Source organism: Molothrus ater, chromosome 5 (genome assembly GCF_012460135.2).
Source record: "Molothrus ater isolate BHLD 08-10-18 breed brown headed cowbird chromosome 5, BPBGC_Mater_1.1, whole genome shotgun sequence".
Classification (NCBI taxonomy): Eukaryota; Metazoa; Chordata; class Aves; order Passeriformes; family Icteridae; genus Molothrus; species Molothrus ater.
In genome coordinates, this window is record NC_050482.2 from 32460095 (window position 1) to 32485582 (window position 25488).

At 35.3% G+C, this 25488-nt stretch overlaps 1 protein-coding gene across 3 annotated transcripts in view; it reads left to right on the top strand.

The window, feature by feature from the left end:
* The window catches only part of MON2 (MON2 homolog, regulator of endosome-to-Golgi trafficking), a 66108-nt gene that overhangs the window by 35433 nt on the left and 5187 nt on the right, over positions 1 to 25488 (top strand). For 2 of the 3 annotated variants that reach the window (XM_036400597.2, XM_054514863.1), the window contains exons 20-32: positions 765 to 866; positions 3147 to 3257; positions 3935 to 4110; positions 7312 to 7474; positions 7990 to 8283; positions 9020 to 9218; positions 10554 to 11182; positions 14054 to 14197; positions 14721 to 14738; positions 15005 to 15133; positions 17067 to 17257; positions 23962 to 24022; positions 25287 to 25410. In XM_036400597.2, the coding sequence (XP_036256490.1) occupies positions 765 to 866; positions 3147 to 3257; positions 3935 to 4110; positions 7312 to 7474; positions 7990 to 8283; positions 9020 to 9218; positions 10554 to 11182; positions 14054 to 14197; positions 14721 to 14738; positions 15005 to 15133; positions 17067 to 17257; positions 23962 to 24022; positions 25287 to 25410 (2341 nt within the window). The remainder of the gene's footprint in view (positions 1 to 764; positions 867 to 3146; positions 3258 to 3934; positions 4111 to 7311; positions 7475 to 7989; positions 8284 to 9019; positions 9219 to 10553; positions 11183 to 14053; positions 14198 to 14720; positions 14739 to 15004; positions 15134 to 17066; positions 17258 to 23961; positions 24023 to 25286; positions 25411 to 25488) is intronic. The other variant, XM_036400599.2, reaches the window with a different exon arrangement.

Below are 25488 nucleotides of genomic sequence, written 5' to 3' on the forward strand. Positions count from 1 at the left end.
TAGTAATCATGTTGGCTTCAGTAAACAACCTTTATCCCAGAAAGGTTGAAGACCCTGTGATTGGGTAAAATTGAATATATATTCTCCTAGTCATAATCTTATCCCAGAGGAGAGTTTCTGAAAGCTTGTCCTTAATCTGTTACACTAGATATAATTAAGGCAGAGAACAGGTTTTATAATATTTTGCTATTACAGCAACAAAGAATGAATTTAATAAGCAAAGTTTGTGTTTAAAAGCAGTTGAAAATTAGAGTAAGAAATCAGCAGAAATGGGAAGAGATAATGATTTCAGTGCAACAGTCATTTTGACTATATGTTGATTTAAAAAGAAAGTAAAATTGAATGAAGCTTATGACAAATATTTGCAGATACATTTGATGAATGCAAAATGTATCATATTCCTGCAGAGCATTTATGAAGCCAGTGAAAGCTAAATAATTAGGGTATTGTGAAATGAAACGTTCCAGATTTTGTCACGTCGGTGTAATTTGAAGAGTTGCAGCGGGCAGAAGCTGCTGTGCTGGGCAGTCACGTTCCAGGGCCGGTCGGAGGCAGGGGCTGTGCCGGGCGAGCTCGTGCGGGGCCGGCAGTGCTCGGTTTCTGTCAGCCGGCTGCCCCCGTGTGGCCGCTCTGCGGCGCTGCGCTGGCCGCGCGGGCTCCCCGGCCTCCGCGGAACGAGCGGCACCGCGGCTTAGAAATCACCCCCAGCGAAACGCCTTATCGAGCTACCTCCGAGTCACCTGCTCCGATTCCATTTCATTTAGGAACCATCACTTTTTGCTGTTGCTAAACTACTGGAAACGGGACTAGTTAACATGCGCAGGATTGAGATTCTTTGGAGACCTCTGACCGGTCATCTTCTGGAGGTAACTAATGGCTTTTATCACTTGTACTAGAATTTAGTTTGTATTAATGAAAATCTTGTGGAACTACATTGTTAATGTGTAATTAAAAAAAAAAAATCTAAATCATAATTATATATTTTACTTTAGGCACTTTATTGTTGCAACTTGAGTGCATTATGGTTTGGATTTAAAAGTGAATTTATTATATTTAAATTGCAATATTTTAATATCTCTTGGTAACTTTCTCTTTATGGTGCTGTCACTCTTTATATGGTTTTGACGCAGCAGTGTTTAAAAAGATCAAGTAATTATACTTCACATATTTGTTCTAATTAAGGTAGCGCAAATTTACTAATTCACACAGTACACATATTTAGGATGATTCTGAGATAGAATCTTCCTAGAATTGAAGCCAGGAGATTTATTAAGAAAGGGTTGATTATTGGTTTGTTTTTTTAATATTTAAGCTAACTTCTGATTGCTTTCTTTAAGAGAATACTGTTCAATCCTGTTGCAATTTTTTTAGTATTTTAACTTCAACATGAAAAATATACTTTACGAAGGGAAAAAACCTGTTGCAATTTTTTTAGTATTTTAACTTCAACATGAAAAATATACTTTACGAAGGGAAAAAACCTTACATTTTGAATTGAAAACTCACAACAGGTGACTGAATGTAACTGTAGTTTTAGTTCTCCATATAGGAGAATAAAATGTAAGAAAAGAATGTAATTCTCTATATAGGAGAATAAAATGTAAGAAAAGGGTTTGTTTCAGAGTGGGTAAAGGAGAAGGCTTTTCTTCCTCATAATTCAGAATATATCAGATACTTCCTTAGCACCAGTGCATTGTTTCAACCAGTATCAAGGATTGGCCATATCTTTTTATGGAAGCCACATTTTGCTTTATCTAGAAAACAAAAATAGATACTTCTGGGTTTAAATACTTAAAGCACAGGCATCTCTTTCTCTTGTTTATTTCTTGCCCTGCAAAACAGTAAGGTTCACCGTCCACATCCTAAGACTGTTTCCATCTAGGGAGCAGTCTGTTTCAGTCTGTTACCCACGCAGTGCAGATAATCTGCCACTGTTTTGTAGGAAGTACAGAGTCTTTCATTTTCTTTCAAAGTGTACTGCCTTATTTCCTTTTAAACCTAAGTTGTTGAGGTACAATAAGGAAGGAGGAAACTATCAGCTATGATTTAATTAAACACAACCTGAGGGAATAGCTTGTTCCCTGCTTCTGGAACTGGTCATCTGGATAGAATCAGAGCATGAAGTACTTCAAATTTTCTCTTTTTATTTTATATAAAATTTTTTAAATGCAATTAAATCAGGAGACTGGCTATTTCTTGTCCACATTTTTAAATGTTAAGCTATCTCTTTTACATTGTTCACCTTTTCAGTTTGGCTAGTGGTTGAGAGGAGAATGGTCCACCAATAAAAGGCATCAGCCTTCTTCATGAAACTGCCTTGGACTTGACTCTGGGTTCTCACACCATCAGAGCTAGGGCTGGAAGAGGGGGTGGGAATAATTATGGAGTGGTCAATGAAACTGTACACTTCCCATATTAGTGTGAGGGTAATGTATTAGATACAGCACAGTTCATACAAGCTATCTAAGAAATGAATATGCACAATGTTTTTAATTTTTATATTCTAAAAAAGCAATTAGAAAAGTTGTTAGGTTTAGAGAACTTAAAGACAAGAGAAATGAAGATATGCATTTGAAACTCAAGTTTAAAGATGCTCACTATTGCTTTGTCAAGTTTTTAAAATAAAGGGAGTGTGAGGTTTATTTTGTCTTCAATATGTAGTTACTTTTTGTATTTGAGAATATAGAAGACTCTTTCTTTGTTGGCTATTGTCATGCTCCTCACTTGATTATGTTAAGCAGTGTGTGAAAATTCCAATTTTGTAGCTTTAGGTTAAGTTAAACCTGAGACTCTCAGGCATTTGTTGAAGGGTTGTTTGGTGCTTTTTTATCAGTCATTATCAGAATTAGCAGTTAGTTTATTCATTTTGGAAAATTTATTTACTTGAATTATATATGTAATTTTCATTATGTTTCCTTCTGTGTCTTTCTCTGCTTCCTATTGCTTCCTTATTCAGAAGGTATGTCTATCCAAAAGATAAATTTCTTTTTTTACTCTGAAGCCAAATTTTACCATTTAGAGATCTATTGTATTATTCTTATACTATTGTATGTACATTCTAATATAATTAAAATACCAGTTTTTAATGTATTATATATGTTGGTTAAATAAAAGTGTCTTTAAACAAAACATTGGTGTGTTTTCAGGTCTGTCAGCATCCCAACTCCAGAATGAGAGAATGGGGAGCAGAAGCTTTAACTTCTCTCATTAAAGCAGGACTGACATTCAGACATGATCCTCCATTATCTCAAAACCAGGTAAAGTAAGTTTAAAAGCAGATGCTTTCCTCCTTCATTCTTAAAGTAGCTTTGCTATTAAGTATATAAAGTCAGTGGCTGTAACACTCAGTTGTAACTGTTGTGGACCATCACATGCATTCTAATGAACAATCCTCTTTCATTTTTCAAATACCTAACTAAGAGTAATGCTTGCATATTATGTCCATTTCTTAGAACAAATTATGGGTCACCTCCATGAGTGCAAAGCAATTACAAAATGTTTAGTAGTATATATGTGATTGATTCTGTGGCAGGTAGAAAATGTGTTTTATCTAACCTTCTAAATTACAGCAGTTCAATCCATGATTAATAAAATATTCTAATATTTTTACTGATAGTCATTGGATATTTTTTCCATGGTCTCTTGAGGAAGCTGAGTGTAGCCCTGCTGAGTAAACATAAAAGTTGCATGACACTTTTTATGCAACTGTAGTAGCATCTGTAGCTGCTTCCTGAGGAACTTGAAGAACAGGAGCCAGGTAGGTAGGTTTTCTGCAAAGACCCTTTATGGTCTGAATTTGAGCATTTTGTGAGTGAGCTACTGAGTTAATTCAATGACTCTTTAATTTGTACTGGATGTTTTAACTCATACATAAAAATACTTAAGAATCAGTTAAATGTTAGCATCCTTAATATGCTTTACTGTTTACTTTTAGAGACTGCAGTTGCTTTTATTGAATCCACTAAAGGAGCTGTCAAACATTAGTCATCCTGATATCAGGATCAAGCAGTTGGAGTGTGTGCTACAGATTTTACAGAGTCAGGGTGACAGCCTAGGACCTGGTTGGCCATTGGTGCTTGGAGTCATGGGGGCAATCCAAAGTGATCAGGGGTAAGTGGTGGAAATAAAATTTTAAACTCATGTAAGGTAAGAACAGTAGAAAAAATTCTGCTTGTATTTTTGTACTTTAATAGCCACTTCAATAATCGTAGTTTCAATGTAATTTTCGGCTTGTGAAAAATTTTACTCAACAAAAGTACACTTTTTAATTCTTCTTGAAGCACACTTTATTTTACTGAATTAATCTTCCAAAAGACCAGAATATTATTCCACTCTATATTCTCCTGTAGTCATGCAGTATACACTCAGTGTGCCATTTCATTTGATCTTGACCATCTGGTGGACACATCTCTCTGTTGCTTGCCAATACTTCTGTGTGAATCAGCTCTTGCTCAGTTTATCTATTGTTTCTTTTTCTTCTTAAATCTTCTAGTAGTCTCTAGTGTGTGTTTTCTTCTGATAGCTCTCTCTTTTTCTTGAAGCCTTCGTACCTAAATGGTTGCTGGTAGCAGAAGGATGGAAGATTATTTACTGGCTGAGGGCGAATCCCTTGACTTAGACAATTGACTCTGTTGCCAGCAGAGGTGGACTTGTTCTCCGCCCACAAGGGAAAGTGAGAGATGAAGTTGCAATGAGTATTTTTGAAATGAGCAATGAATTGAACATCTGCCTTTGTAACTGTAAGCACCAAGAATTATACCCACACACTCAAACCATATGTATTGGTTTTTTAGGTGCTAGTCAAGACCAGCAGCAGGATAGGTCATCACATATTCTAGTGTCAGTAGAATTCTCCTTGGCATAGCTCTCCTTTTGTCTCACCTTAGCTTTAGTCTTCTGGTCATATAAAAACCTAAAGCCCCTTCAAATGCTTGAAGGATTTTGCTCTTGGACCAGTATTGTTTGCATTTTCAGTAATACCTACCAAAATTCCCAAGGATTTTGGCATTCTTCATTTTGTGAGCATCCTCTTTTTTGTAATTAAGCTTCATTTGGTAGTTGTTGTTTCCACACTTGGTGCAATGTGTTCCTGCATGCCTTTTGATTTTCACTGTTGTTAGTGATGGATGAGAACCACCACAAATTCCTTCTCAAGACAGTCTTCAGATCCCATTAAATCTCAAACCCATATCTCACTGGCTGATATCTCAAGATGTTACTAACATCTTGTGTTATATCTTAGTCTCCTCCACAAAGTATATGGAATAATCTACTTCACCTACATGTTTGTAGCACTATTTGTCCCCATCATATTAAGTAAAGTAGGAAAAAAAAAAAGCATGCCTCCTTTTCCTTCAGAAAAAACTTAATTTTTTACCTAAGTTACAGCTGTGAGTGCTAGGTGCAGATGTTATTATTGTACTTTAAATATTAACTTACTGACCACAAGACTTTATTCACAACTGTCTTCCCTCTGATCGGTGAACATCCTGGATTCCAGGACAGAGTCCATTTATCTTCCTGGAGAACTGCTTTCCAGGCTTTTATAAAAACAGAAAATGCTGTTTTGATAATCAAAAACCATACTTTGGTCACTTCTGGATTGTACAGTAATATCCTGCCAAACAAAAGGAAGCCTGTCTTTGAAGTCTTTTTCAGTGGAAAGCCTCTGTTTATTTTAAGCATAGATAAAGCCCTACACAATCTTAAGATTTCTCACTGAGCTAAGTTTCTTCTATTTATAGTTACCTTTTCGTGGTCACCTGTAACACCAAGGACAGTTTCACAATTTGAAGAGTTGTATCACTGTTACTACTTGCATGAGGGACTTTAAAACCTTTCTTCAAGCACATAGCAGTGTGGGACCTTAATTTGGAAAAACTGTTCTGAATTTGTTCTTGTAGCTTTCCATTTGAAGTTTAGAAAGACAGGTTACTTTTGCATTAGCTCAGTACTTCAGAATGAGTAGTGGAACTATACTTCGATTTCCTGCCTCCTTCTCTTTTCTCTTAGAGTCCTTGAGGGTCACATACCTCTGAAACTATGTACTGGAGGGGGAACTGCAGCAGTTTTGGGTCTGTTTCACTTTATGGACTCCTCTAATGAGTATGAGGGAAAGTATTGTTTGAGTCTTTTCTCCATCAGTATAGCAATGATAAATACTTTGATCTTACATGGTAGGATGGATGTTTCTCTGCAGTATTCATCATATTAGAGAACTATTAGTTAAATCATTACTGTCCATGTGAAGTTTCTTGTATATTCCTCTGGTTTCTGTATCATGTTGGCTGTTACAATACAGTGGAAATGACCCACATCTGATTTTGATTTAGGATTAATAAAAAAAAATTCATTTGTAATTTTGAAATAGGTAACTGACATGTCTATAGTCTGAAATTTTTTCTCAGGATGTATATCCTGAAGGACACCAAGTTTCTGTGTTACAAAGCTTTGAAGTTATTTCTGTTGTACATTAAACATTGAAAAACCCTGCAGTGAAATTTAAATGCAGCTTCCCTATTTATGTTACCTGCACTCCACCACTCCTTTTGATGCCTTCATTTTGTCTCTCACTGAACAAGATTTTAGTTGCAAATGGCCTTGCTCTTCTGAGAACTCCTTCTTGCAAACCTTTTCTGTACTATATTTTTATGTTTGTATTCAGAATCAAATTCTGAAGGCAAAGTAATTATTAAGGATCTATTTAAGAGTAGATATTTTGAAAAGTTTTTGTCTGATATAATGTAGTATTGAAGCAAGTAAGACTACAATTATATTAGTGTGCATCTTTCCTAATAAATAAAAACAAATTTTGCCCACCTGCTTGGTATATTTGAAGTAATTTGTAACTGCTGATATGAGAAACTCTTCAGAACAGCTTGCTCTTTGGAAGATTATCATGCTTAAATTAAGCTTGTCTTTTTTTTTTTTTTTTTTGGTCCATTGTGGCTTTTTTCTAATGTTCTGGCTAACACATTTGAACTAACAAGCCTCAGAACTCTAAAACAGAGAAATGGGCTTCACTATGTAAAGTTAACTAAGGACCACTGGAAAGCTTAAAATTCCAACTCCACTAGGTAGTTAACATGGACTAAACTACTTCATCAGAATTTTAAGCTTCAACTTAAAATTATATCTCAAAAACCCCATTTAAAGTGATGCAAATTCTTCTCAAAAACATTAATTTCATTTTTTCTTTTTGTATTTAATAATGCTATCTCCTGAGGTACTGTATTCAAAATATTTCCATGCTCTTGAAGAAATGTGAAATGAGTGTGTGTGTGTGCTTTGTTTTCATTTTGTTTTTTTAAGAGAGTCCTTAATACGGACTGCATTCCAGTGTCTTCAGCTGGTTGTGACCGACTTCCTTCCTACCATGCCATGTACTTGTCTGCAGATAGTTGTTGAAGTTGCAGGAAGCTTTGGACTTCACAATCAAGAGCTAAATATTAGCTTAACTTCAATTGGTTTGCTGGTGAGTTTTTTATTAACCTACAGAGATGCTGCTTCAGGCTTTCATTTTTGCTTTTCTTTTTTAATGACAACTTTTCTGTAGCCAGTTATACAAATGAAAACCACAACGTAGCTTTTTGGGTTCTTACTGAACTCCTATGCTGTCATTTGGAATTGTAGGTAAATTGAGTTAGCACATCTTACCTTTAATCTCCATGATTCCTGCCTACTAAAAGAAATAGCATTGCATTGCAAGCATGTTCATCAGTATCTTATTTTTAATACATTTTTTTACAAAAAATGTATTAAAATGATGAGTTCATTCTTCATAACAGGATCCTAAAAGCTGAGAAAGAAGAGTAATTTTTGGATCTTGCAAAATTTATGTGCTGATTTTATTTCAACAGTGTGGGGAAATTAATATCTTGATGTACTTTGCAAAATACTTTGTGAAAATAAGAGACAATTTATTTCATGAACATTAAAGCGTTACCCTATTTTTATTGTACAACACCATATGTCTTATTTATTTTGTAGTGGAATATTTCAGATTATTTTTTCCAAAGAGGTGAAATAATTGAAAAGGAGCTAAACAAAGAAGAAGCAGTGTTGCAGAAACAGGCAGAAGAAAAGGGGGTGTTGCTGAACAGACCTTTCCATCCTGCATCACCATTTGACTGTCTTTGGTTATGCCTGTATGCCAAACTTGGAGAGCTGTGTGTGGATCCCCGACCTGCAGTTAGAAAGAGCGCAGGGCAGACATTGTTTTCTACTATTGGTGCTCATGGAACTTTGCTGCAACATTCAACGTGGCACACAGTAATATGGAAGGTATGATGTGTAAGCTTCCTCTGAAGGTTTTGTAAAGAGCATTTACGTTTTATTAACCATTAACCATTTACCATTTAATAACCACATCATTTAGATAATTTATTAAGACTTTTAAAAGATAACGTAAGATGGCAGAAATCTAATCTCTTGGGTTTTGGGAATATTTTTTATACTCTGTCTTCTCTGGCCTTTAAAGCCTCTTCTAAAATACAATTTTAATATCCTAATAATTTATTTTTTACTCAGGAGTTTGATAAAAAGATGGTGTCTTTCTTACAAGAATGACTTATCTTTTGTGTGAAAAGGGAGATGTTTGAGGGTCATGTGACAGGGCTGATCTGGTATTGGATAGAGCTTTGCTCTGCATTCTGTTTTGGATCTATCAGAATGCTGTGTTCTAAGTCATGGTCGTGTTTGTTGTGCTTTATGGAAACTTTGGGCTATATTTGAACCTGCCTGTTGTACCTGTGAAGCGTCTGAGATCCACTGGTTTAAGCGTTCTCCTGGTGCTGACAGTGTTCTTGGTGGGTTTGAGTGTCCTATTTCCAGCCTTTCTCAAGTGGCCATCAGTTGACTGGTTGTTAATCTTGACTGCTATGGAGACTATTTAGAACAAGGGAATTTTCAAGGTGACATAGTGACAGAAAGGATAATGAAAGAATTTGTTGGTTTACTATGAATGCAGCCATGTTATTTGAAAAGTTGCGTTTTTCCTCTTTTTTTCTGGCTGTTACAGGTTTTATTTCACCTGTTGGATAGGGTTCGAGAATCTTCTACGACAGCTGACAAAGAGAAGATTGAATCAGGAGGAGGCAACATTCTCATTCATCATTCAAGGGATACAGCTGAGAAACAGTGGGCTGAGACATGGGTATTAACACTGGCTGGAGTTGCAAGGATATTTAACACTAGGAGATACTTACTGCAGCCTCTAGGTAAAATTTATAGATATTAAAAGACACAGTGATAAACTTTCTTCTTTTGTATGTTCTTTTCAGTTAATGTACTGGGCAAGATGCTTAGCTCAATCTTAGCTCAAAAATGTTTTTTGTTGTGTCACCTCAAAAGTTATGAAAATTATGGAGTTATTAATTCATGCTTCATAGAGCAAAAAATTGTAACTACAGATTTCCTCTTCTGTATCATGGTACTTGAGATTAAATCTCAGTAGTCACAATTCAGTCCCAATTCTGGGTGCTAAATAGCTTTAAATTATAGTAGACTGACAACAATAGTACTTTGTCTTTTCTTTGTTCTTGTCAGAACATGCTTTTCCTTTTATCTGTCTAAGGGAATGCCACACTTGCCTGGAACTCTTCTGTGGTATCAGTGTGTCACATTTAACAGCACTCTGAGAGCATAAAGAGAACTTACCTGTAAAGTCAGTGGAGTATTGAACATTTTCATTGTTCAGCTGTATGTAGTAATATTTTAAAATAGCTTGGTAATTTCTACAAGGAAAAAGTGCAAAAGGAATAGAGACTGTATAGCTTATAAAGAAAAGTTCTCATTAGATTATTCTACCTTCAGCATCCTATAGTATGCAGTTAATGTATATTAACTGGATATAAGTTGTATTTCATTTTGGTCATTTGTGATACAGGTATCAACATATTAACAGCTAGTAAGTGTATCAGTCATTTGCAGAAATGTGGTGGAATTTAGGCTATATTAAACTTGAGTTAAAACTGAATAAAAAAATTAGAACTACTTTAATTATTTAAACCCTGTAATTAGTAATACAGAAAATTGAAGGTTAAGGTTAAATTTAATGAAAAACTCAAATGCCTCAAATGAAATCTTTCCACAGTACAATTATCAGAGCATTTTAAAATCAATTCTTTATAAATGCATTGCATGAGTAATTGCATTAATTTGACCCTTAATTCCTTGTGTGGGTTTAACCCTTCTTGAAATCAACAGGCATCTGGTATGTTTAAGAATAAATCTGGCTTACTATACTGAATGAATAAAATGTATTTTACTGGTATGGGATGTGGTATGTGATTTTTTGCTAGCAAATTTAGCATGAACATAGGTATATTGTTTCATTCTTCATATTTATGTGTTTCTCTGTCACATTCATTCTTTCAGCTTATGGTTGAACTGATATAAAAGTCATTCAAGTGGCCACCTAATCTCTTGAAATTTCTGTGTATTAGACTAACATGTACATGAGCAGCCTTTTAGAGAGGCAGGGTGGGTGGGAATGGGAATAGGAAGCAAGTTCCAAATTGATTTTTTTCCGTCCTCTCTCTTTTTTTAAATAGGAGACTTTTCCCAAGCCTGGGATGTTCTTCTTGATCACATCCAGTCAGCAGCACTTAGCAAAAATAATGAAGTTTCCTTGGCTGCTCTGAAAAGCTTCCAGGAAATCCTGCAAATTGTTTCTCCTGTTCGAGACTCTGAGAAGCCTGAGACACCACCTGCCATCAATGTTTCTGTACCTTTGGTGGTAGGGACAACTACTGCCACTAGTCTTGGCAGATCATTCATGAGAACTGACTCCATAGGAGAAAGAATAGGAAGATATAATGGATCTGAACCTCCTGTAATAACAGATGAGATTGAAGATTTGAATCTTTGGTGGGCAGCCTGGAACAGCTGGTATAGGATTGGATCAGAAAGTACAAGGCCTCCAATTACTTGTGATAAGTTGACTTTCATTCCCAGCCAGCCTTTTCTTACAGCTTTAATTCAAATATTCCCAGCTCTTTACCAACACATCAAAACTGGTTTCAGCATGGATGATCTCCAAAAGCTCGGTGTCATTTTGCACGGTGCTGTTTCAGTTCCAATCAGTTCAGATGCTTCCCCTTTCATCCTTCCATCTTACACTGAAGCAGTTCTGACAAGTTTACAGGAAGCAGTGCTTACAGCTTTAGATGTTTTACAAAAGGTAATCATGCAACTTCTAGTGTGTGAAAGGTAAACTACAGTGTGTGCTACTTTTACTCTATAGAACTATAGTGGGGTGATTTAAACATGATTTAAAAAATTATTTTTAATTGCACAGTGTGTTGTATTTTAACAATCAGATCTCCATTCCTGCTGCAGAATAGATGAAAGTATTGAAAGGAATGGTGTAATCTTTATGAAATGTGCTTTGCTTGATTGCAGAAGTACCTTAAGTGTTGGGCTGTGTTTGTAGCCATTCATGTGTCCATCTAACATTGAAGTACTGTTGATACTGAAGGTCTGTACATGGAGATGGAGGAGCAGTCCCACAGTGTTCCAAATGATGTCCAGGTGCTGCTATGAACAGTCTAGAAAGAACAGCAATTATGAGAACTTACAGTTCACACAAAGCATAAAATATAGAAGGTTCTCTGGCAGATTACCTACATTCTGGACTCTTAATAATCAGATATTTAAGGAAAATGCTGCATCTCTGCTTAAGAAATTCTTACTATAGAACTCATGCTCAAAGAGCACCCTTCATGCAAGTAAATCTATTAACAACAAATGAGGGCGCTCTTTCTCTGAAAGCCAAAAAAAAAGAAAATAACGCTGCTTGTTATTTTCTTTTTGCAGTTGTAACATATCTCCTTGCAAAATTCAGTGCTCATTCACAAAACTTATTTATTCAAAAGAAGCAGAGTTGGTCATGAATTAAATAATGCATTTATATTGAGCACTACTTTAAAAAAACACCCCCCTTCCCCCCCCCAAAAAAAGCCCTCACAAACTTACTTGGGAAATGCCAGAATTAAAATATCCACATGACCTGACTTCATTTCCTTTGGGATTTCATGTTAGGACTACTTTGCTTAACTATGTGGCCATGTATCCCCCTGGCTGCTGTCAGGATCCTGCCCCATTTAGCTCACGAAACACGTGGTGGCTGACAAATGAGCAGCAATTCAGTGTCTTGTTTTCTCTTTTGTGTAGTGTGAGGTGATTAATCTCAGCCATCCCTTTAGCTGATAGTTTTAACAAAAATTCATTCATGTATTTTGAAAACAGAGGTATAAGAATAGCATCATAAAAAGGCTTGGGTTGGAAGGAACCTTAAAGATCATCTAGTTCCAACCACCCCTGCTATGAAAATGCTATGGAGTGAATTATTTTGTTTAAATTTCAATTCAGTTTGCTTGGATAGAAGTTGGTATTGAATCTCAGTTTTGTGTGTGGGTGTGTAAATAACAAAAAGTTTTAAAACCAGTCATGTCTGCATTTTCAGCCTTTTCCAGTCAGGCTTACCCTTTTTTATCCTCCCTTTTCCAGCAAGTCAGTCTAACCCAAATCCTGTTTTTCCCATTTGATCAGTCCATTTATTTATCTCAGATTTTTCTGGTTTTTAGTCTTCATATCCAGATGATGTTAGTTTCCAAAGGCTGCAGGCATTAGAGGTTTTCAAAAAAGGGGTTACCAAAGTTTTAACCTGGGGAAAAACTACACATTATTATACTCTTGTTCTTGTCAAGATGTTTTAGCTAAAGGTTTCTAAACAGTAACAAAAGCCATAACTCTACATGAGAAAGTGAGACATCTCCCCTTCCCCACTCCCAGTTTCAATGGGTTACCATGGCAGTTACAAGCCTTTGCAAATACAGACTTCCATAAGATGGTACCTCAAACCTCCTATCCCAGCTATAGTTATGTTACTAACACAACAGCACTGAAGTTCCTAAAAACATTAATGTGTTTTTGGACATCAGTAAGTTCTGTGAAGTTGTGTGATTGCTTCTCTTGGCTGTATAAACACAGTACAGTTCACATGGCAGGGCAGCCAGCCAGTGCTGATGTGAAGCAAAGGCCACGAGTCAGCTGGTTTTGCTTTAGGCCACAGTACCTTCTTCCTCTCTTGAAATCAATTGATACTCTCAGGAGTACACACAGAAAGCATTAAAGAAGTAAATACTTGCAATCTTTGAAACAAAACATTTCTCTGTGTCTGTGTGTAGGATCAGGTTCTTTGCTGATACAGGAAAACTTGGCTCAGTTCTGATTTTCTCTGAAGTTGTGGAACAACTTTGCAGTTTGAATAGCATGAAAAAAACTTAACATTTTTCAGACTGAACCCTGACTAGTTTAATAAATATGTCTTATAATGTGATTCCACTAACAAAGGACAGGACACCATTGCAACTCAAGAACATGGGAATGGAAGGGAGCTTTGCATCTCTTTTCAGGCTTCCATATATGGAGTCCATTTTACACCCTTTGGTTTGTTCTTTTTGTTTCTCATTAGAACTCATCTTCTAATCTTTTACTGCTGTAGTATAGAGGGGATTGAGGTTTTTTGGTAGTGTAAGTACACTGTTCCTGAGATGTTTCCCATTTTAAAGCAAGATCATGAGTTTTAGCTATGCCAAACCATATAATTCTCATTTTATTTCTATTCCTTTCTATAAGACATTCTTTTAACTACTTTTTGAAGCCTTCTATAATTGACTTCTGAGATTTAAATGTTTATTGAAGTAGAACTTAAAGAAGATGTGGCTGAGATCTATGTACAAGACTTATATAAGACTTTATTTTACTGACAATCAAAGCAGAGTGAAGAAAAGTTATCTTTTATTGGATGAGATAGCTGTATTTACTGGACTATATATGCCCAGGTATCTTGCAACTTTATTTACTTCAATAAAGTAACAAAATGTAATTTCCTTAAACTATTGGAACTATACACAATCTTTCATACAGCAGGACTCCTGCATAGTCTTATATGGGGAGTTTTCTGTAGGAGTTCCTTGTACTGATGCAGGTGTTAAAGCAAAAACTCAAGAAATATATATTAAACTTCTTTTATCTTCTTTTGAGAAAGGCTATATGTGTGGGCTCAGAAGGTATGCAGATAATGTATCCTGCAATCTTTGACCAACTACTGGCCTTTGTAGAATTTTCCTGCAAGCCTCCACAGTATGGACAGCTGGAAACAAAGCACATAGCAAATGCAAAGTATAATCAGGTAATTAATTAGAAATCTCACTCGTTTCACTTGGCTGGTTAATCCAATTCAGCTTCAGATATAGGTCGTCCAGCAAGATGCATTTGTTCAATCTGTAAAAATTTAACTGCATGTTGTGTAATAAGTTTTTTTACATGCTTTTGTTATCTTCTTTTACTCCCTTTGCATTTTTCTTTGCTTTTGTACTTCGTATTCCTTCATGTAGGAAAGGTCTGGCTTGGACACCAGACAAATGTGTCTGAATTTGTACATGAATAAATCTAAAATAATTTGTCCTACAAGAGATACTAAATTTAACACAGAGGCATGATAATTTTGAATGGAGAAAATTCCCTCAAGCTGCAGGTTTTTGAATTGCACGTGCTGTAAAGAAATGGAACGTGTTCAGTAATTCTTTTTATCTGTGTACACTGCTGTTCACTAAGCATGAGCATCTGATTCAGTGTAATCAAAGAGGTAACTATTATGTATGTATTAATTCTTCTTATTCTGTTTGTCCTGCAACACAATGGAATCACACTAGATACAACTATTTGCACCGGTGAGTTAAATTTCCTTAAAGATTGTCCTAATGTAGTTGTCTTGCTTAGACTGCAACACTTCTTCTACTTAAATGTACTTTACTTCAATGTAGAGTACATTTTCATAGCCAGACTATGTTGTATTTGCAGTTTTGTGGCTTGGACCATATTCTTAGCAAACCTTGCATGCATTAAACTGAGAGTTCAGTGCAAAACATACACTTTCTGTTCCTTAATTAATATGTTTTCACACATAATTTAGTAATTTACTAATTCCTTTTCCTAGGCGGAATGGGTGGCATTGAATTACGTACCATTTGCAGAGAGATCGTTGGAAGTTGTGGTGGACTTATACCAAAAGACAGCTTGCCACAAAGCTGTAGTAACAGAGAAGGTTCTTCAGAACATTATTAAGGTAAAAGTTTGACCTGCATGTACTCTGAATTTAATGAGCTTATACTGAAAATCATGAGTTTTATTTTCAGCTAGTGTTGACAAACACTTCCTGGGAAGCTTCAAGCTGTAGTAAACAGATAGATATTTTATGAAGATGAGCAGCAGGGAATAATTTCTTCTGAAGCTGAAAGGCTATTTATTAGTCTATTTGTACTGTTCTTAGCTGGGTAATGTCAGCATCAGTATTTCAGTGTTAGGATAAAAATTAACAAACGTGTTAGGCCCCAAAATGTTCATCTTTGAAAGTGTTATGCACCTGAGTGTGGTAAGTAGGTGCCTTAGTAAATATGGCATTGAAGGCCAAAGCCCAGTTTCTGTAGACTGGCATAAAAACTTCAAAGGTGTATGCTCTGTTACTTTTGATTTGCTTTTAATGACTTCATGTGTCAATACAGCTCTGAAATGTTACCTAATACACCTTATAATACATAATAAATGTACCTAATATACCTTTAAAGTGAAATTGTCAAATGCTTCACTTTTTTTGACCATTCAATTTCAGTAAAAAATTTTAGTAAATAATAGAAGTAATATTTTCCAGAAGTCTGGAAAATAAGAATGTGTCTGACCTGGCTTGTTTGCAATGCCTTGGCTGACATCAGGATTTTCCTGTATAGAAATATAGAAACCTGAATGTGTTTAAAACAGATGATATTATTTGAAATCTGTTTTGAATGAAATATTTGTATTTCAGAGTTAAATAGTTGTTTTCCACTTCTGTTTTAATGGGATTGGTGGAACTGATAGAAATACCACTTTTTTATAACATTTGCAGTTGATAACAGTAGGATCTATTGTGATATACGAAAATGCTTTAAAATTTATTTTTCATGTTTCTAAAGCCCATGTTGATTTTGGAATTAGATTTGACACATATGACCAAAAGCAGAAAAAAAAGTTCTGTTTATCTCTAGGGTTAGAGTCTAGCTGTCGTGATTTTTTGCCATAGAGAGTTAATTATAATTGACTCCCTTGTGAGAGTCAGAGGGAGTCTTTCCTCCTTTTGCTTTCCTCAACTCGGAGACTGCACTAAAGGCATGGAGGGTATACATACAGTACCTGAATTTAGTCACTATGTATTTGAAATGTCAAGTAAATAATTGATTTTCCAAGAAAACCAAAAACTTACTATCAGGTTCTAAAGTTTGACTAACAATACTAAAAAGAATGCATATACGTGTAAATAGTTCATATGCCTAATTAAAAAAAATTATTAATGACTTTTTTATAGATACTGAAGATGACTTTCTATCTAAAAGACTTAAAATTTGCTGTACTTTCATCTGCTTTACATTTGAGTTGTATTGAAGCCTTTATCTTAGAATTTCTCTAACTGTTCTTACTTTCAAATTTCATGTGGTTTAACAGTCAATAATGACCAGATTTCTTCCAGTGTTTATGTTCCAGTGTTTAAAGTTCAACTTTACTAGGAAAAATTTAAATGCAATGAGGCTCTTTTTCTTTACTGTGGAAGCACTTGGGATGGCTTTGTAGGGACTGAATTCTCCAGAATACATTTGTGATAACAGACTGCCTGCAGTCTCTTATGTGCTAGGAAAGCCCATTTGTCAGACTTAGCAGAAATGGTGGATGGCAATCCAGAAAAAGAAAATTAGTATGCGATTTTGTAGTGAAAATGATAATGGATCAATTCTGACTTCTAACCTTGTACTTGGCTACAGACGTGTGCTTTAGCCAGCATATATATGATAAATATGATAAATTATCTTCAGAATTGCATTTGTGAAAGGCCATCTCATATACTAGCAGAAAAGGTAGGGATTGTGTATTGCCATCTATGACAGTGTCCTCCAAGATCTTGTGCGGAAACTTGCTGTAATCTTAGATTTCTCTGAGCAACTATAAATTTTGTTTTGACTTTCATTTTGCAGACACTTAGAATACCTCTTAGTCTGAAGTACTCATGTCCTTCTGAAAGCACATGGAAGCTAGCTGTGTCCTCTCTTCTCAAAGTTCTCTCCATTGGACTGCCTGTTGCAAGGCAGCATGCTTCTTCTGGAAAATTTGACAGTATGTGGCCAGAGCTAGCAAATACTTTTGAAGACTTTTTATTCACAAAAAGGTAAACACAACTTCCTTTTTTTATTTTTAAAGGAAAATACTCATAAGTAATTTGTTCACTATACATGTCAGTAGAGCTATTTGATATATGAAAATTATTTTAATGAATGATGGAGAAGAGGTAACCAATCTGCCAACTTCAAAAAGCTCTACTTTTAGAAAGTAGTACAAAAAGCTTCAATCAAAAGGTGAAGTGTAAGAGCAAGAAAGAGCTCAGCTGAACTCTCAATATATGGCATAGTCTTTCTGTATGGACTCCAAGTATGTTTATTCTAGATTTGATAAAGAGCTGCTGATGTGTACACAATTTGTTCCTTTCTTCACTTTGAACAGAGTTGCAATGGTATTTTTTCTAATTAACAGCATTAACTATATGTATTTGTCCTGAGTTCCATTATGAAAGACCCCACTTATTGTGAATTTTTGAAAATTATTTAGTACACTGCTGTTCACTTAGAAGCCCATAGTTATATTTGTTTCTACCTAAGATAAATTGACTGCACCTTAATAATTAACCACACTTTATTTATTATACTCTTTGAAAAGTGTAGTTAAATAGTCATATTTAAGACTATAAAGATGGATAGATTCCTCTCAAGAATGAAACACAGTCTCAGTCTACAATGGGCAGGCTGAGGAAGTCCAGAAGTGAAAAATAGTAATGATCAGAGACAGACAGTTTAATCACAGAATCATAGAATGGTTTGAGTTGGAAAGGCTCTTAAAGATCATCTAGTTCCAGACAGCCTGCCATGGGCAGGACACCCTCCACTAGACCAGGTTGCTCAGATCCCCATCCAGCCTGGCCTTTGATCTGTTTGTTCAAATAAAAGACTACAACATTAGCAAAACATTGTAAATTTTCAGAATATAATAAAAGCTTGCTTCAGAGAAGAATTTTTTTTGTCCCTTGGCAATGGGTAAAAACTTGTTTCAGTACAGCAAAGATTTTCTAGGTTAGACACTAAGAGAATCATTTACTCTAAGGAAGGTTAGGTATTTTAGATAATTGCTTAGGAGTGGTATGGAATTTCCATCTTCTGTAAACAGCTGTGGACAAGCATCTTTTAGGAGTAGTTTAAGTATTCTAATAGTGTTTTAGAATAAAGAACAAGGTGAAAAGAAAAATATTTTCAGTAACAAATAAATCTTTCTTTTGAACAGAAAACAGTAAAGTTCTTCAGTACTTCAGCCTTACACTAATATGCTGTGTGTTTAGTTTTGAAGTACACAAAAGTCAGCAACCAAACACAGCTGTATTTACTAATGATGGATAAATACCAGCTTGCCCAAAACAAACAGGCAAACAAAAAAAAAATACCAATGAAAATTTATTTTAGAGACACATGTGTCGCTAGTGGAAATGCATAATAATGAATGAGTTTGGAATATCATGAATAGGATTACCATCCATAGAAAGGCAATCAGGTGAAAAATCTTCCTGTTGTTTTTGCATTTCCTTGAAAAAAAATTCTGTTAAGTAGGAGGACCTTAAAATAGAAAAGGTCATCCATGATGACATAAAAGGTACTTCAATCATCCAAGTTTTTGTTTTATGCTTCACTACTTCTTTAATGTGAAATAATCCTTGCAGTATCTTGCTTGGTTTTCTTTTCAGCTGCAGTTAGTATTCTTGCTTCCATTCTGAGACAGGCAGTCCACATCAGTTAACGCTCTATAATCTATATCATTGTTGGGTGATCAGAATTCAAATGAAGGTTTTTCAGGTTATTGTAGAAGAATGTATGTTCACTTAAAAGTTGCTTTGGAAATACATATTACTATTTGTTGTAATTTAATTATTCCTAAATATTTGCAAAGCAAATTAAACATTTCTGTTTTGCATATTCTTAGCTGAACAAGACTAGTACTACTACAGCTTCTTGGTATTAATTGGTCATAAATTCAGGGAAGCAAAATTATCTCAGCTCTTTAGTGTAATTCAGGGTAATCCACGATCATCTGCATGACTTTTTGGCCAAATCTGTTTGTCTATAACAAATATGTTTAATTTACAGTGAGCGATTTATACTTTACTTGAATATTATTTCAAACGTAGAAATTTCATCTTAATGTGTTGCTTGCTAGAAACTATTACTCTTTATGTTAATTCTAATACCTTTTTTCATTTATCATGTATGGACAAATACTCTCTGGAGTTAGAAGAAAAAATAGTACTTGTGTGAATATTTATGATGCCTTATGATGTCTGTCTTGACTTCAGTCTGGTTTTGCCTCTTAAATTATAGTATACACTCTGGTTGCTAAACATGCAAAATGTGTTTTAGAGAAAATTTTTTCATCCTAATTAAAGGTGTCTTTAGAAAAGTGTAGGAAACTTTTTTTTCACTTAGAAACTTTAAAGTTTAAATTAATTTAAAGCACTAAAAATAGGCCAATGTATTGTAGAACCACATGGCTACAGCAAGATAATTTGACCTGTTAGTGTAATTAATGGCCACTATCATTACGCTTTCCAGGCTTCTTGTGAGTAGATTAATTTTGCTTATGTACTTGTATTTTGTGTGGCTACAGAATGTCTGGGGTTGTTTTGTTTTTTTTTAACTCCCTAGTGCTCATCTTTTTCTAAATAGCAGTTTGCCTTCCAAGTGTATGGTTGTCCTACATACAGTTAGAGCCTTGTACCTTGGTATCTTTAGGATAGATAGATAGACTTTCTGTTCTTTCTATCAGCCTGAACCTTGTGCTCCTAAAAAAACATTAAAGCTGAAAAGGGAATACATCTTCCTCATGCCACTAGTCAGGACAATTAGTAATAGCAGTCATTTTTCCTTTTCTTCATCCTCATTCTCCTCCTCCTCCCCATATTGCTACTGAAGCATATCTCTCTCGCTGTGATGCAAGGAGGGCTCTAGAGATAGCTGTGGAAGTTCCCCACATTGAGGTAATTCTTTTCAGATTTCCTCTGCTAAAATCTTTCTGCACTCTGTGCAAGATGCTATGAGACTACCCTTGGCAAGTAAGGCAACCTGCCCTTTTTGGTTTGAAATTTGCTAAATTGTGTCTTCTAGTGGTTTATAATTGCAGTTTATTTAGTCTCTTAAATTTGTTGTTGTTCCACTTGTAAGGAAATTGAATTCAGAATTTTCAAATTTAGTGCGTGCTTTTTTTTTTTTTTTTGTAATTCTAATAGAAAACATATGCTAGTCATAGTGGTGCCTTATTCCAGGGTAATTTGAGAGAATCTATTCACTGTTTTGAAAATAACAGCTAAAATTTATTGCTGAGTTGACATGCATGTCATCCTTCAGGTTGCAGGGGAAGGCAGTGAGAATGTACTTTCCAACTATCCATATTAATCCTTTATTTAAGGACAGCTATGTGGTATAGAACCGGTTTTGTTGTGTTTCCTGATTTATTTATATTAACAATGAGTTGTGTTTTTTAAAATTCTGGAACTACTTGCATTTTTGTCCATAACACCAAATCAATTAACCAAGCCACAGCTGAGAAGAGGAGAGTGGTTTTAGTTAGATTTGTGACTTGTAAATTTGAATTGGTTTTAGTAACTCTGCTGAACCTGTCCAAATGGCTTTAGTGCAGCTGTGAGTCAGGTCATCTCTGGTGGCTTTCCAACTTGCAAATGTGTCACACAGGACAGGAAGGTTTTTAAGTTAGGTGCAGGAGTGTACAAATCTCACTAAGACCAGCATGGATTGAAAAGGTTTTGAAGCACAAAGAATTTGGGAAATGCAGTTCAGTTGAGCCCCCCAAGAGGCTGACAGCGAGACAGAGTAACCATTATCTGGATTTTTAGCATCCTCTAACATGTCACCCCTTGTGACAGGAATAGTTAGATATATGCAGTTAGACCTGAATATGGTTAGAACTGAAAATCCACTTTCTTATGCTGGCGTTCTGTAATTTTTCCTAGGCTCTTTGTTTCAATGAAACTGGAATGTTGTGTCACAAAATCCCCCTTCCTTTTCTTCCTTCAGTATTGATAGATTTTCATACTCCACATTTTCCACTATTAAATGTTGTAGATGTTCTGTGCTGTTGTCTGTCCAGGCTATATGCAAAGTTAGGTAAATGGCTTCCTTTTGTACCTCGTCTTCAAATCTTTATTCTCCAAGCCTGACTTAGGACTGCTGGGATGGTTCTATATATGAAACATCTGCATCTTTGTAAGACTCACAAAAGACTTAATGCAGTCAGTCTTCCTAACTGATTTGATTAGGTTTTTTTCCTTTTGCTTACATTAAAATATGCCAGTGCACATTGCCTTATTTTTGTATGCATGTTCTCCAAGTTTCTACCTGGCTAAGCATTGGGTAGAAAAATGAAATTATTTCACTGATGTTCTAAATTTTTAACCAATATTTGAAACATTTTTCTGATCTAACTCGTAACTCTTCTAGTCACCATAGTCCTAGAAATCATATGTGTAGATAGCCCAATACTTCTGGCATTGAAACTGAGTTGGCATTGATTAGACAAGAGGCCACTGTAGTTTGAACCCTTAAACCCCTAAAACTCTGTGAATAGCTGTATTTAAAATAGTATCCCACCTCTGTCTTTTGGATAGGAACAGAATTTCAAGCCAGCTATGGAGCTTAAATGAGAGGTGATACTCAATGATGTTTAAAAAGTATAAAGCACAGCAGAAATTCTCTCTGCAGCTTTGTACAACAAGAAATTTCAAATATAGCCAGGAGAGCCCAGGTAAATGAAAAAGGAAAATGTTACGGTCAGAGCATTAGTGCTTTCTAAGACAGAAGTTTCAGCTTAAAAAAAAAAAAATTAGAGCAATCTACAGTTGAGGGGACTCAATAATCTTGATTTTTGTCATAAATCAAGACGACATTTAAAATTAATACATTTCATATAACTTAATTTACACAAAATTGTCTTCCAGTAAGAAGCTGGTATGTTTATTACTTCATATTTGTTCTTCTTTCCCAGAGGCTTTCATAGAGACATGTCATGCCACTATATACAATAAAATTCACCAAATATATGTGTGTGTGTGTATATATATAATTTATTAGAGCAGAAGTCTATGCGCCCATGAGGGAATTAAATCAATACTTTCCCAAAAGAAAGTAAAAAGAAAGTAAAGTAGCTTCTGAGCAGAGTGCTGTGCTCAGCAGGGCTCCAGGTGCTTGTTAGGTCTTTGCTCTTGGCTCTGAAGCCGTCCCTGTTCAGTGGGCAGGGGCTGGGAGCTCTTTCCTCTCTGAGGAAAGTTGCTGCATCACACTCTTATCTTTCCTGGCTCCTGACCCTCTGGTATGGTTTGGATATGTTGTGCCAGAACAGCAAAGCATTTGGCCCCCAGATAGGTGTATCCACATAGACAAAAATCTATTTACTTGGGAATAATTTGCTACATGAACAAATATGTAACATAATCTTTAGGAGGTAAGGTAGATCAGGTATGGATGACTGGGCAGAAAAGCCTGAACACCTCTTTAGGTAAACCTCAGCTCAGAGAGTGAGTCATAAATTGGAAAGTGTCAGTCTGAAATCTTCCCTTGTATTTCAACATGACCTGCATTTCTATGCATTATAATAACTTAAATTGTTATCAAAAGGTTTTCCATACTTTAACAACTTTGTGTGTTAGAAAAGGTACTGATTGAACAGCTACTTAATATTTTATTTTATTCTATGTTTTCAACATAAAATTCTAAACTTCCTAACTCCCTAGTACACAATCCAGTAATAAATACAATAATTTAGTATTTTATTCTTTTATTCATACATGTAACACATGTCCGTTTCATAGATAAAGTGATCTAGACTTTATCTGCATAAAGTCTCTTTGAAGAGCAGAGATATATTTATTTTTCAAGCAGAAACATTGGTACATATATAAAACATTCCTAATTGTCAAAACTGAAAATTAGCTGTAGATGTGAAGACCGATCTTCAGTGTTTTATGTTAAGTATTCAGAAGATGGGGAAAAAAAAGCCTATCTCAGAAAAATCTTTTTCTTTGTCAGCAACATACAGGAGCATTGGAAGAAAAAATCACATAAAAAAAAATGTCTGTCAGCTAAACTAATCAGATCTGAATGAGATTTCAAAACCTTCAAGGTTCTTAAACTTTCATTAAAACTGGCAATGGGACAGAGGAGGCAGGCCCAGATGAGTACCCTTATGAGGACAAGATTGGCACAGGTCCACAGTCCTATCCTGGGCAGCTGCCTTGCCTGTGAGCCTCTGCTTAGCTCTGAACTACTCACCAGGGTCTGCTGAATCACCTCTGGGTATTTCATCTGAAAACAAATTCATATGTATGTATATATATATATATATATATATATATGTATATAATGGAAGAACTCAAAAAAGTTCTAAATTTCTTCAAAACTATTGTTTATAAAATGGGTTTTTCTTTTTATAAAATTCATTAAAATGAGAACAAATGCATCATTTCAGTTAGCAGGGGGAAAGGACATGGTAATACCCCATTAATGAAAAATGTTTCATTAATATAGAAGAAAATGTAAAATTAAAAAAATTAAGATGTACCATTGGAACTCAAAAGTATTTTTGGCACAGTGAGTGAAAAGACTAGGTTGCTTGAAGCCCCCATCCAACCTGACCTTGTGATCATTAATCATTACCATGTAATAGTACCAACTTGTTGCATGTAATAACTGTAAATGTAATGCACTTTCCCATACTTTTCTCCTTATGTTGTAAATTTAAAGTATAACGTAGTATGTTTATTTTTAGTACACCTCCTGATAATCTCTCAATTCAAGAATTTCAGAAGAATGAGAGTATTGATGTTGAGGTAAGGAGCCTAAAACAAATAATACTGTTAAAATTAACAAATAGTGACATTCATGAGTTGCATTTTGTTCTGAAATAATTTCTTGAAAAGTTACCCTTTCATTACTTTTTCTGTGATACTGTTTTCATTTTTGAAAACAAGACATAGGCCCAGAATTCAGCTGCTTCAGGGTGATGCAAAAAGTAGGAAGTGGGATGCCAAAAAGTATTTCTTGTCATCTCAATTTCAAAACAGTATAGACTGGCTAAACCAAAATGCATTTCTGACTCTAGCTTTATCCTTATTTATTATGTTATTGCTGAGCATTTATGCTGGTAATTGTAGACCACAGAGAAAGCTGAGAATTAAACCTGAAATGAATGCCTTCTATGTTGAGGGGGTGGTCAGCAAAAAGCCATTTTTTCTTAGACATTGTTGCCCTTAAGATGTGTTCTCTATACTGAGAAGCTTTGGCATAAATGAAGAAGCTATGTGTAGTTTGTGCAGCACAGAGATCGCTGTATGTTTGGTTGTATAAGGCTGAAGAAAATTAGGAGAAGATTATACCTGAAGTAAGGAGGGACTTCTCTCCTTTCACTCCAGGACAAAAGCTATGGCAGAACAGAGATTAGGGATACAAAGCAAAAGGAGTTGCAGAGAAGACACGGCAGTATCTGTGCTTTCATCACCCATCATCTTTCCAGAGGGGTGGCTGGGACACAAAAATATATGGATGAAAAGAGAGTGGTTCTGCTTGCAGTGAGCAGAACTCTCAAATCTAATGCATTAATTTATGGAGATCTAAACCTATTTTGTTCCTGAATGGGAGCATCAAGACAAGGATAGAGAGCATTTCTGTTCACATGTACTGCCTTAAGCTGGTTTAGATAATTAACACACTTGTTCTGCTTTGCAGATATCACATTATCAGGGATGTTTATGTGTGTTAATGTCATAGAGAGGATATTGAAGTGGGGTGGAGGGAGAGAGATTCCTAATGTTAAATCTTCTCTTTTCAAAACCATACATTTGACTTGAAGAATGTACTTCAAATGTCATTTGAAGTCTGATCAGAAACTCTGGCCAAAGTGGCAGGGGAAAGGTTTTTATTTCAAGTTTAATGTCCCATGCAAGACCACACTTTAGGACATATCTGCAAATTTTAAATGCTAGCAATAGAAGATTTTGTGAAGTCTAATTAGGCCTTTCTCTCTTGTTAACTGTTTCTTCATACTAGATTTACAGTATTTAGAAAACCTATATAAATATATGTAATTTATTTTAGGTGGTGCAGCTTATCAGCACGGAGATACTGCCATATGCTAATTTTATTCCGAAGGAATTTGTTGGTCAGATAATGACTATGCTCAATAAAGGCTCAATACATTCTCAGTCCTCCTCCTTTACAGGTATGGTACCTCAATGACAAAAATTACAGTGTTTAAATCTACTAGAAAATAATTTAAATGTTCAGTGTGCTTATGATA